This window comes from Sphaerodactylus townsendi, unplaced genomic scaffold (genome assembly GCF_021028975.2).
Source record: "Sphaerodactylus townsendi isolate TG3544 unplaced genomic scaffold, MPM_Stown_v2.3 scaffold_529, whole genome shotgun sequence".
Lineage (NCBI taxonomy): Eukaryota > Metazoa > Chordata > Lepidosauria > Squamata > Sphaerodactylidae > Sphaerodactylus > Sphaerodactylus townsendi.
In genome coordinates, this window is record NW_025950725.1 from 1 (window position 1) to 13,165 (window position 13,165).

The 13,165-nt window shown below is 49.1% G+C and overlaps 1 protein-coding gene across 1 annotated transcript; it reads right to left on the bottom strand.

The window, feature by feature from the left end:
* Window positions 1-5: 5 nt before the first annotated feature.
* LOC125425461 (zinc finger protein ZFP2-like) lies at window positions 6-3,678 on the bottom strand (the record flags this gene model as incomplete). Its single annotated transcript, XM_048483062.1, has 4 exons — window positions 3,118-3,678; window positions 2,787-2,901; window positions 735-1,552; window positions 6-314 (listed from the first exon to the last, which is right to left on the bottom strand). Coding segments are annotated over exons 1-4 (1,803 nt in total), but the record flags the coding sequence as incomplete, so codon positions are not given.
* Window positions 3,679-13,165: the final 9,487 nt, after the last annotated feature.

The window sequence follows — 13,165 nt, forward strand, 5'->3', positions numbered from 1 at the left end:
CCTGTGTGAACTCTCTGATGGGAAGTAAGGTGTTCACTCCTATTGAAACCTTTTCCACACTCCAAGCATTTGTATGGTTTCTCCCCTGAGTGAATTCTCTGATGTAATTTAAGACCTGCGCTGTGAGTGAAGGCTTTTCCACACTCCAGGCAATTATATGGTTTCTGCCCTGTGTGAATTCTTTCATGGGAAAAAAGGTGTCCACTGTTCCTGAAGTCTTTTCCACACTCCAGGCATTTATATGGTTTCTGCCCTGTATGAATTCTTCGATGGGAAGTAAGTTTTCCACTCTCACGGAAGCCTTTTCCACACTCCTGACATTTATATGGTTTCTCCCCTGTGTGTATTCTTTGATGGGAAGTAAGGTTTCCACTCTCCCTGAAGTATTTCCCACACTCTAGGCATTTATATGTTTTCTCACCTGTGTGAATTCTTTGATGGGAATTCAGAGTTCCTCTCCGACTGAAGGCTTTTCCACACTCCAGGCATTGATATGGTTTCTCTCCTGTGTGAATTCTTTGATGGGAAGTAAGATTTCCACTCTCACTGAAGCTTTTTCCACACTCCTGACATTCATATGGTTTCTCTCCTGTGTGAATTCTTTCATGGGAAGTAAGACTTTCTCTCCGACTGAAGTTTTTTCCACATTCCAGGCATTTGTATGGTTTCTCCCCTGTGTGAATTCTTTGATGGGAAGTAAGGCTGCCACTCTGACTGAAGGCTTTTCCACATACCAAGCATTTATATGGTTTCTCCCCTGTGTGAATTCTTTGATGGGAAGTAAGGCTGCCACTCTGACTGAAGTCTTTTCCACACTCCAGGCATTTATATGGTTTCTGCCCTGTATGAATTCTTTGATGGGAAGTAAGTTTTCCACTCTCACGGAAGTTTTTTCCACACTTCTGACATTTATATGGTTTCTCCCCTGTGTGTATTCTTTGATGGAAAGTAAGGCTTCCACTCTCCCTGAAGTATTTCCCACACTCTAGGCATTTATATGGTTTCTCACCTGTGTGAATTCTTTGATGGGAATTCAGAGTTCCTCTCCGACTGAAGGCTTTTCCACACTCCAGGCATTTATATGGTTTCTGCCTTGAATGAATTCTTCTATGGGAAATAAGGCTTTCACTGTTGTTGAAGCTTTTTCCACCATCCAAACATTTATAGTTGGTCTCCCGTGTGTGAATTCTTTCATGAGGAGGTATCTTGTTTTTCTCCCCAAAACTCTTTGCACGTTTCAGAAATTTAAGTATTTTCATTTTGTTATGGCCACTGCAATGCACATTTTTGTCTGATTTTTCAGAAAACCTTTCCTCAGTTGCAGCATCTTCATTTCCATTGTATTTTTCATGAATTTTGTCAAATAGTGCCGTTTTATGCAAATCATCTCCCTGGAGAGGACCAGAATTACTTCTCTCTTTCATTGGCTGTTTTCCTTCTTTCTTTTCCCGGGCACCAGAGTATTCAGTACTGTCTTTTCCATCTGAATATGTCACTCCTTTTTCATTCACTGAATGCTGGTTCATTTCATTTGCTGGATCACACACTTCCTCTGTGGAAAGAAAAAAGAATAGCGGCATGAACCCTATGAAAAAGAGCACAGTTTGAGTGTTGATTAGGCTCCAACCCTGAAGACTAGAAGAGGGCCAATGTCACACCAATCTTTAAGAAAGGATCGAGGGGGGACCCGGGAAATTACAGGCCAGTCAGTTTGACATCTGTTCCTGGTAAATTAGTAGAATCTATCATTAAAGATAAAATTATAAAACATGTAGAAAAGCAAGACCTGCTGAGGAAGAGTGAGCATGGCTTTTGCAGAGGCAAATCCTGTCTTACAAACTTACTAGAGTTCTTTGAGGGTGTAAACAGGCATGTGGATAAGGGGGAACCAGTGGACATTGTCTACTTGGATTTCCAAAAGGCTTTTGACAAAGTTCCTCACCAGAGACTATTGAGAAAACTCAGCAATCAAGGAATAAGGGGGAAAGTCCTCCTATGGATTAAAAACTGGTTGAGAAACAGGAAGCAAAGAGTGGGAAATGGGTGTAAATGGGAAGTTCTCACAATGGAGAGATGTAGGGAGTGGTGTCCCCCAAGGATCCGTTTTGGGACCAGTGCTCTTTAACCTATTCATAAATGACCTGGAAGTAGGGGTGGTGTAAGGAATTCTAAAGAGCAGTAATAAAAAGGCTTGTGGCTGTAAAGTCCATTTTATTCAGAATCTTAGAAAGCTCACACACACGCCATGGCAGGAATGAGAATTCCCTGCCAAAGCTACAGAATATAACACCCCTGTCCCATCCCCCTCCTGCCACCTCCCGTTCCATTCTCATGGGAACAAAAGACTCATCTTGACCCAGAAGATAAGATCCTGGTTGGTGTGTTTTTAAGGAAAGCTGGCCCTTCGCCTGAGCCTAGGAATGCAGTCAAGGCCGAGCAACTGTGAAAAACATCAACACCGCCAGAATCCTTACACTCCGCTTCCCTTAAGAGAAATTCCTCCCCCCCGGGCTTCAGTGGAAAAGCACGATGAAAAGCAGCAATAAGCGAGGGGGCGTCGATATTCTCCTGATAGACCCATTGATTATGACCGGAGGAATATCCCACCCAAGACACTAAATATTGCAAACGTTTCCGGGAAAAGCGAGAGTCCAGAATTGCATCAATTTCATAATGCTTGTGGCCATCAATTATAGTGGGCTGGGGAATCTCCGCTGGGCCGTGCCAGGCATCTGAAACGGGAGCCTCCTTCAGCAGACTGGAATGAAAAACGGGATGAATGTTACTTAAAGAGTTAGGCAGTTCCAAACGAGCAGTAACGTCGTTAATCACTTTTAAAATCCGAAAGGGACCCACGAATTTTTTCCCCAGTTTTGTATATTTGTGAACGTCCCGAAGGTTCTTGGTGGACAAGTAAACCCACGCCCCAACACGTAATGGGAAATCAGACCGATGTTTATCTGCTTGGGACTTTTGTGAGTCCTTTGCTTGTTGTAAGGAGGTTTGGACTGTTTTCCACCCCTCAGCCAGGGAGGAGATCCATTGTTGAAACTCCGGGGGATGCAAAGCCTCCTTGGGCAGCTGGGGTAGTGGAGAGAAGGAACGGCCAGACACTACCTCGAAAGGGGTTTTCTTTGTACTACTATGGACAGCATTGTTGTAAGCATATTCTGCAAATGGGATCAATTCGCACCAATTATCTTGGTGGTAGTTAGTGTAACAGCGCAGGTACTGTTCCAGTGTTCTATTAGTCCGTTCTGACTCTCCGTCGCTTTGCACGTGGTAGGGGGCTGCGACTGCTGGGGTGGTTCCCAACAGGTCCAGGAAAGCCTGCCAAAATTTCGAAACGAATTGGGGGCCGCGGTCGGACACCACCTTGTTGGGGGAGGAGTGCAGGCGATAGATATGTTGAATGAATAGCCTTGCTAGTTTGGGAGCTGACGGGATGGAGGTGCAAGGAACAAAGTGTGCCTGTTTGGAGAACAAGTCAACCACCACCCATAGAACTGTGTTCCCCTGACTTTCTGGTAGATCAGTGATAAAATCCATCGAAATGACCTCCCAGGGTCTGGAGGGAACCGGGAGAGGTTTTAACAATCCATGGGGCTTCCCGGGGATGTTTTTCGCTTCTGCGCATACAGAACAACCCTTGATGTAGTTTTCAATGTCTTTGCGCATAGAGCGCCACCAGAACTGGCGCCTAGCCAGATGCAAAGTCTTGAGAAAGCCAAAGTGTCCCTGACTTGGCGTGATAGGCAGAGCTTCCAGGATTTGCCTGCGAGAAGGGGCGGGCCTTGCAGTCCCCCCTCCTCCAAACGCCGTTGTCCAAACGCAATAGAGGGTCCCCTTCCTCCGCAGGAACCTCGCGGAGCCCCGCCTCCTCCAAATCCCGTAGGAAGGGGGTGACGATGGGCGGAGTGGGAGGAGAGGGAGCAGCCTGAGATCGGGTGACAGCCAGACCGAGCTGGGAGGGGGAGAGAATGGTGCGCGGCAAGTCCCGTAAGGGCACACCCCCCCCTGGAAGACGGGACAGCGCATCCGCCAGTTTGTTGGTATTGCCAGGAAAAAAATGAACTGAGAAAGTGAAACGGGAGAAGAAGTCGGCCCACCGAAGCTGTTTAGCCGACATTTTCAGGGGGGTGGAAAGGGCGGACAGATTCTTGTGATCCGACCAAACCTGGAAGGGGTGGGCGGCTCCTTCAAGCCAATGGCGCCAAGTACTGAGAGCCGCCTTGATGGCCGCAGTTTCTTTATCTCCAACAGTCCAGTTGAGTTCGGGACCAGAAAATTTTTTGGACAAGTAAGCACACGGAACAAGCCTATTATCTTTATTTTTCTGCAACAGCGCGGCGCCAAGCGCCTTGTCCGAAGCGTCAACGTGGACCACAAACGGGAGCTCAGGGTTGGGGTGCTTTAAAACGGGCTCCGTGGTGAAGGCGGTTTTTAGCCGCTGGAACGCTGCTTGGCAAGCTGGAGACCAAAGGAGCGGAGCTCCGGGTTTGGCAGATTGGGGGTCCTTGCCCTTGGTGCGTAAGAGGTCTGTGAGTGGTAGGGCCAGTTCAGCAAATTGGGGAATAAAGTCACGGTAGAAATTAGCAAACCCCAGGAAAGACTGCAATTCCTTTCTATTGGAGGGGGGAGGCCATTGCAAGACAGCGGATATTTTTGCCGGATCCATCTCCAACCCTTCGGAGGAGATGCGGTAGCCTAAATAGTCAATGGTTGTTTGATGGAAACAGCATTTTGACAACTTAGCAAAGAGGGAATTGTCAAGGAGACGTTGCAGCACCTCTCGGACCAAAGCCTCATGCTCCTCCGTTGTTTGTGAGTAAATCAATACATCGTCTAAGTACACGACTACCCCCTTGTACAAAAGGTCCTGTAGCACTTCATTAATAAGAGCCATGAAACACCCAGGGGCTCCAGCCAAACCGAATGGCATTATTAAATATTCATATTGTCCAAACTTTGTATTGAAAGCTGTCAAATGTTCATAGCCCTCTGCAATCCGGACTCTGTAATATGCTTCTCTCAGATCCAGCTTTGTAAAGATCCGCCCCTTCCCCAGTGAATCTAACAGATCTTTGATCAATGGCAGTGGATATTTATTAGTCATTGAAACAGCATTTAAGCCTCGATAATCCGTGCAAAGTCTCAAAGAGCCATCTTTTTTCTTTACAAACAAAACTGGAGCTGCATGGGTGTTTTGTGTGGCTCGTCGTATGAATCCACGAGCTATGTTCTTGTCTAAAAAGGCACGAAGCTCCCTCTCTTCAATGGGACTCATGCGATAAATCCTACCCTTGGGTAATTGAGCCCCTGGTTGGAGCAGGATTTTGCAATCGGTATCTCGGTGGGGGGGTAACTGATCGCACTCTTGTTCTTCGAAAACTCTGGCCAAATCGAGGTACGTTGGTGGGATGTCTGCCTGGTTGAGAGGAGCTGTGGAGGCATGAGCAGCAGTAGGAGTTACCGACTGTGGCTCTTGCAGAGACGGGGCCGCTTCATTCGCTATATGTTCCCCACAAGGGGGGTCATTGAAGATTAATAGTCTGTCTTTCCATTTAATGGTAGGCTCATGCAGTAGCAGCCAGGGCATGCCCAGCACAATGGTATGTTTGGCTACTGGGGCTAATATGAAACTGATTTTCTCCCAATGATCAATGCAGCGTAGGAGTACGGGCTGTGTTTTAAAACGGGCGGGACCTTCATTTCCCAGGGGGCTACCGTCCATTTGTGTGAACGGAATGGGCTTGACTAAGGGTATGCGATCCAAGCCAAGCTCCTCAGCCACCTGTGGATTCATGAGACAATGGGAGCAACCGGAATCCACTAATGCAGAAGCTAAAATACGTGTATGTTTAGCGGGGTTGGCCAAGGAAGCTGGAATAGTAATAGGCTCTTCGCCCTCACTCACCCGATCTGGAGTAAGACCCAAATCCATGGGCGTGGAAGAGAGGCAAACCGCCGCCTCTCCGTCCTCAAATTCCTCTTCCACAGCTTTGGGATAAAGACGAATGGAAATGACCCGGTTTTAGAGGCGGTTTGGCCGAAGTGCTTGAAGTGTCTGAAGCGTAGAGTTTTTTGCTTCTTCGGGCAGTTAGCAGCTAGATGGCCCGGGCCCCCGCAATACAGGCATAAACCTAGGCGGCGCCGGCGTTCCGAAGTACTTTCCGGCGCGGCGGCGGGGCCCGTTTTGCGAGTGGCAGGCCCCGGGGCAGGCGACGCGCCTGTTTTCGCGCGCGGGCGACCTGCCCGAGCGTAGGAGAGGCGAGCCGCCACTTGTGATCCGAGATCGTACCAGTCAGCCAACGTTTGCGGGATGCGGATTAACACCACTGTTTCACGAAGTTTAGTATCCATGCCGTCGCAGAAAAATTCACATTTCATGCGTTCAGGCCATTCTGGAGGGAGCTTGCTTGCTACCGCACGAAACTCCCGAATATAATCCGCAAACGGGCGATTGCCTTGCTGAATGGATTTCACAGTACGGATCGCCTCATTTTGAGCTTCTGGATCTCGAAATCGGATTCTTAAGGCTTGGAGAAAAGCAGCCACTGTATGGGTGTCAGCAGGCTGTAGCTCGAATAAATCCACAAACCAGTCTGCCGCCACCCCATCTAACACTGAGCCAATGTCCCGCACTTTCTCCCGTTCAGAGCGGTACAGATCCTCATAGTCCTGCATGTGTGCATCCAATTGTAGGATGAAGTAAGGCAGTTTAGACGCAGTTCCATCAAAGCGAGCGGGGATGGGGGGTCTAAACTCTCCCCTGTTCCCTGCTCTAGGCAACACTTGAGGCGGGTAGGGTGCCGGAGCCGGTGGTTGCAACTGGATAGGCGGCTGGCGAGGCGGAGCAGGGACTTGTTGGGCTCCTCGAGGTGGCGGAAGAAGAGCTGGTCCTGGCATCGCCGGCGCGGCGGCGGGGGTAACGGTGGGAGCTGCGCGACGGGTCACCGGAGCCCCAGCCGAGGCTTGAGCCCAAGCGTCTCGTTGTTTTCTCAGCTCCTGCTCCCGGATCGCCAACTCCCGTTCCTTCCGCGTTAGGGCGTCCTGATGTGCTTGGAGAGCCGCCTTCTCTCGGTCCAATTTCGCTCTGTCATCTCTCTGGATGGCCGCCGTCATTGCGCTCTGGGTTTGGATTGCTTTAACACTCTCCCGCTGGCGTTCCAGGTCCCTCTTGTTAAAGTCCAATACCTGGTCATGGATGGTAATATTCTGCTGGTATTGGCGTTGCAACGCTTCCTTCGTTTGGGCCACCTCGAGTTGAACGTCTTCGCGTTCCTGCTCGCGTTCCTTTTGCAGCGCCTCGCGCTCCTCTTCCCAAAGTCTGCGCTCAAGGTCCCAAGCCTCTTTAGCCATCCTCAGTTTGGCCACCTCGAGGTCCCAACGTTCTTTAGACGGGACCGGGATAGAATCCGGGAGAGAATCACGCTCTGAAGTCGAGTCATCTTCGGACTCGCCTTCCCCGGATGGCGACTCTTCCCTCCCTCCAATGGCTCCTTGGAGCTGCTCCAGTCGGATGGCAGTTGCACCGCCCTGTTCCTGAATCGCCTCGGTTCCAGGAGTAGGCCCTATGGAGCCGGAATGGAACCCTCGTCCCATCGCTGATCGCAGCCTGGTCATCGTTCCAGCCTCAGCAGTACCCTTGGGGCGCGCCCCCGTACTGTGCCACTGCCGTTCTCGGGGGTTCTCATCAAAGAGCGCGTATGAGTCGAGGAACTGTTCGTAAGACTCCCGGGTGTGCGCAAACCCTAATTCCTCAGAAACGGGATGCATCACAGGTTTGTAATCCACACGTTGCCGGATGGTAACGTATCGTTCCTCAAACGCTCGATCCATAGACAGCGCTCCAAAGGCATCAGGCATTTCCTCTCGATCGCGGCCATGCGACTCCTCCCAAGGAAGAAGTGGTAAACTGGAACTGGGCCGCGGTCGGGATAACGTAACCAGCGAGGGTCTTTCCTCCGCTGGCTCGCCATCATCTGGAAGGGAAGGTTCGGAACCCTCTATGGGGGCTACCGTGCCTTCCACAGTTTTTCGTGACTGCATGATCAAACACTTCCAACACTTCAGAACGAAGTGTTCAGGATGAATAGTGAACATGGATTCCTGCCATAATGTAAGGAATTCTAAAGAGCAGTAATAAAAAGGCTTGTGGCTGTAAAGTCCATTTTATTCAGAATCTTAGAAAGCTCACACACACGCCATGGCAGGAATGAGAATTCCCTGCCAAAGCTACAGAATATAACACCCCTGTCCCATCCCCCTCCTGCCACCTCCCGTTCCATTCTCATGGGAACAAAAGACTCATCTTGACCCAGAAGATAAGATCCTGGTTGGTGTGTTTTTAAGGAAAGCTGGCCCTTCGCCTGAGCCTAGGAATGCAGTCAAGGCCGAGCAACTGTGAAAAACATCAACACCGCCAGAATCCTTACAGGTGGGTAGCGTGGTGGCCAAGTTTGCAGATGATACCAAATTATGTAGCGTGGTGAGAACCGCAAAGGATTGCGAAGAGCTCCAAGCGGACCTTGATAAATTCGGTGAGTGGGCTAAGAAATGGCAAATGCAGTTCAATGTAGCAAAATGTAAAGTGATGTACATAGGGGCAAAAAATCCAAACTTCACATACACGCTACAGGGGTCAGTGCTATCAGTCACAGACCAGGAAAGGGATTTGGGCATCTTAGTTGATAGTTCCATGGGAATGTCAACTCAATGCATGGCAGCTGTGAAAAAAGGAAAACTCTATGCTGGGGATCATTAGGAAAGGAATTGATAATAAAACTGCAAAGATTGTCATGCCCTTATATAAAGCAGTGGTGCGACCGCACTTGGAGTACTGTGTTCAGTTCTGGTCGCCACATCTCAAAAAGGATATTGAAGAGATAGAAAAAGTGCAGAGAAGGGCAACGAGGATGATTGAGGGACTGGGGCACCTTCCCTATGAGGAGAGGCAGCAGCGTTTGGGACTCTTTAGTTTGGAGAGGAGACGTCTGAGGGGGGATATGATTGAAGTCCATAAAATTATGCATGGGGGAGAAAGTGTTGACAGAGAGAAATTTTTCTCTCTTTCTCACAATACTAGAACCAGGGGGCATTCATTGAAAATGCTGGGGGGAAGAATTAGGACTAATAAAAGGAAACACTTCTTCACGCAACGTGTGATTGGTGTTTGGAATATGCTGCCACAGGAGGTGGTGATGGCCACTAACCTGGATAGCTTTAAAAGGGGCTTGGACAGATTTATGGAGGAGAAGTCAATTTATGGCTACCAATCTTGATTCTCTTTGATCTAAGATTGCAAATGCCTTAACAGTCCAGGTGCTCAGGAGCAACAGCCGCAGAAGGCCATTGCTTTCACATCCTGAATGTGAGATCCCAAAGGCACCTGGTGGGCCACTGCGAGTAGCAGAGAGCTAGACTAAATGGACTCTGGTCTGATCCAGCTGGCTTGTTCTTATGTTCTTATGTTGCAGGCCTGTACAGAATGGAACAATTCAAAGGGACAGGTGTCTGAAAACCATTTCCAGAATCCTGGAGGGTAATCTGGTCCTACGAAATACCACACAGAATGGAGAATAAGAACTGTCATCAGGAGAGTTACTGGCAGAGAGATCCCTCACTGACCTAAACTGTACATCAAAACACCAGGCCCAAAATTGTAGTCACAGGCCTGTGACTTTGTTGTTAGGCAGTGATGAAGGTCTCTGATTGGTTCATAGCTTCTTATTCCCAGGTCAGTGAGGGATGATTGAATTGGGGGTCTGCAATAAAGGCAATGGAAACTTTGTCTCTGTGGTGTTTGACTCACAAATGTCCCCCTGGCGGGAACATGAATAACCCGACCTCCTATCCTCAAAAAGTTGTTTAAGCCACCAGAGGTGTATCTAGGCCCGTGGTGGCGAACCTTTGGCACTCCAGATGTTATGGACTACAATTCCCATCAGCCCCTGCCAGCATGGCCAATTGGTCATGCTGGCGGGGGCTGATGGGAATTGTAGTCCATAACATCTGGAGTGCCAAAGGTTCGCCACCACTGATTTCTAGGCAAACTGGAGCCTGAGGACAAGACCTGAGTTTGGCGCCTCCTCCACCATATCGGCAGCCACCCTCCCCCACCATGACCAAACAATGCACCAGCTCACAAAACACCTCCCACCCCCAGGAAAACATACATGGTTCTCTCTCCACCAACTCTTTCCTAATTTTGTCCTCACCCTAACCATACGAGGTAGGTTGTTAGCCTGAAAAACAGCTCCAAGCCAGTGCAAGAGGGTATTAAGCATGTAAACCTCTCACGGTAGGGGTGAGCCCCGCGAACCCAGCAGAGCCACAGAGAGAGTGCGGGAACGCCTGTGCCATCTGTGCCCTTCTGGGCGCACACGCTCACCTGTCACAAGACCCCCATGAGTCATAGGTCATGAGATGCCTGACTCACTGTCACAAGATGTCCTGGACAAAGGGACAAAGGGGCGCATACCCCCAGGTATGGATTAGGCCCGGACAAGAACGTTTCCTCTCTCACGTACGCAGCCCCTATGAGTCATGTATTCTCCCGCTCTCCCGCCTCCTGTAAACCCTAATAAAAGGTGCCAGGGACCAGAGTTACGGCAGAGTTGCCAGATCCACGGATCACGCTTCCTGCCGCTGGCTTCTCTCCACCGGATGATATAGCTGCGTCTCGCCTCTTCCTTGCGACCCTCGTGGGCCGACTTCATTTCACAAATCACCCCCAGCAAAAAATTTACCAAAGAACATAAGAAAGATCCTGCTGGATCAGATCAGAGTCCATCTAGTCCAGCACTCTGCTACTTGCAGTGGCCCACCAGGTGCCTTCGGGAGCTCACATGCACGACGTGAAAGCAATGGCCTTCTGCTGCTTCTGCTCCCGAGCACCTGGTCTGCTAAGGCATTTGCAATCTCAGATCAAGGAGGATCAAGATTGGTAGCCAGAGATCGACTTCTCCATAAATCTGTCCAAGTCCCTTTTAAAGCTATCCAGGTCAGTTAACATCACCACCTCCTGCGGCAACATATTGGAGCTCTTCCACAATCCTTTGTGGTTCTCACCACCCTACATAATTTGGTAATTAGCAAAAAGAGTTGGTGGGGAGAGAGTCATGTATGTTTTGCTGGGGGTGGGGGGTGATTTGTCAGCATAATCTCTCACAAATCACCCTCCACCCCCAGCAAAACATACATGTCTCTCTCCCTACCAACTATCTTTCCTAATTTTTATTATTATTATTATTTTGTCCCCACATCAACCCTATGAGGTACGTTGTTAGCCTGAGAAACAGCTCCAAGCCAGTGCAAGTGGGTATTAAGCATGTAAATCTCTCACAAATCACCCCCAACAAAACATTTACCAAACAAATGTCAGAATCATCTCTCACAAAACACCTCCAGTGGAATCCACCTCTAAACAGGATCACTTTCAATGGTGTTTAAACTAGGGAGCCCTGATTCTTCTTTTAAATCCACCTCAAAGGGAGAATCTGGAGTCCCCAGTTAAAACAACATTGAAAGTGATGCTGTTTTGGGGTAGATTCTCCCCCACCCTGAAACAGCATCACTTTCAGTGTTTAAACTGAGGACCTCATGCCGAAGGGGGTGGATTTAAAAGGAGAATCTGGGGAAATTTGGGAGGGTGCCTGCTGTCAGGGGTGCAATTGTTGAGCTAGCAGCACCAAACTTTCAGGTTACCTTTAGGAGACTCTCTTGATGATACCACCCAAGTTTTGTGAAGTTTGGTTCAGGGGGTCCAAAGTTATGGACTCCCAAAGGGGGTGCCCCCATCCTCCATTGTTTCCATTGGGAGCTAAGATGGGGGCTACACCTTTGAGGGTCCATAACTTTGGACTCCCTGAACCAAACTTCACAAAACCTGGGTGGTATCAGCAGGAAACTATTCTGATGATACCACCTAGATGTAGTGAAGTTTGGTCCAGGGGATCCAAAGTTATGGACCCTCAAAGGTGTAGCCCCCATCTCCTATTAGCTCCCATTGGAATCAATGGGGATGGGGGCACTCCCTTTGAGAGTTCATAATTTTGGACCCCCTGAACCAAACCTCCCCAAACTTGGGTGGTATCATCAAGAGAGCCTGCTGAAAAATCCCTGAAATTTTGGTGCGGCTTGGTGCAGCACCCCCTGCAGGCAAAAACTGAAAAAAACACTAAAAATTACAAAACACACACAAACGGACCTGCAATTTTGGCACCCCGCACAAGAGGGCGCCTGGGGGCATTTGAACCCCCTTGTCCCTAGGCAGATACACCACTGTAAGCCACATCCTCACCCCAACCTTTCAGTACAATGAAGGAGCAGGGGTCCCCCAAAGATTCCAACTCCACTATCTCTCTCTCCCACTTTTTAAAAATTTCAGTTAAACCTGGGAAGAAAGCAGGAATGGAAAATGATTACAGAAATGGAATGGGAAAATTAGAGTGTCTCAGTTACATTCAGACCAATCTTGGAAATAGCATCACCCTCCCTTCCCTATAACCTCAGAAAGGTCCACACTGGAGCCTCTCTTGAAGTCCATATATTCCCCCAGAGTCTGTGCTATATCCTATTAGTTTCAGCACGGCCAGGTTCCACTTTCTACTTGACAGGTGATTCTTCTGTCCCTCTCCCCCGCCTCTCAGGACTTCTGCTACGCAACCCACCCACTGCTCACACCACTTCTGCATGTTCCTTTGTTTGGTAAACCCTCTTCACGCCTCTATGATACTGACAACTGGAGACGAATCCTGGCTAAGGTTTGAATGTTACTGAGAAAGCAAGGTTTGCCTCTGCAAGATGTGGGGTTTTATAGTGCTGTTTCCATGCGCTAGGATCCCAGGATCAATGCCAGCATCTCCATTTAAAGGGGTTTCAGGTGCCTGGGAAACAGCCCTGCCACAGAGCCACGGCCACTCAGGGAACACAGGGAATAAGTGATCAGACTTGGTACGAGGAAGCCGGCTGTTTTTATAGGTTCCAGATCTACAGCCACATTCACATCTCATTCAATCTCTAAGGAAGAGAAGGTCAAACGGTGACGATAATCCCTATAGCCGTGGTGGCGAACCTTTGGCACTCCAGATGTTATGGACTACAATTCCCATCAGCCCCTGCCAGCATGGCCAATTGGCCATGCTGGCAGAGGCTGATGGGA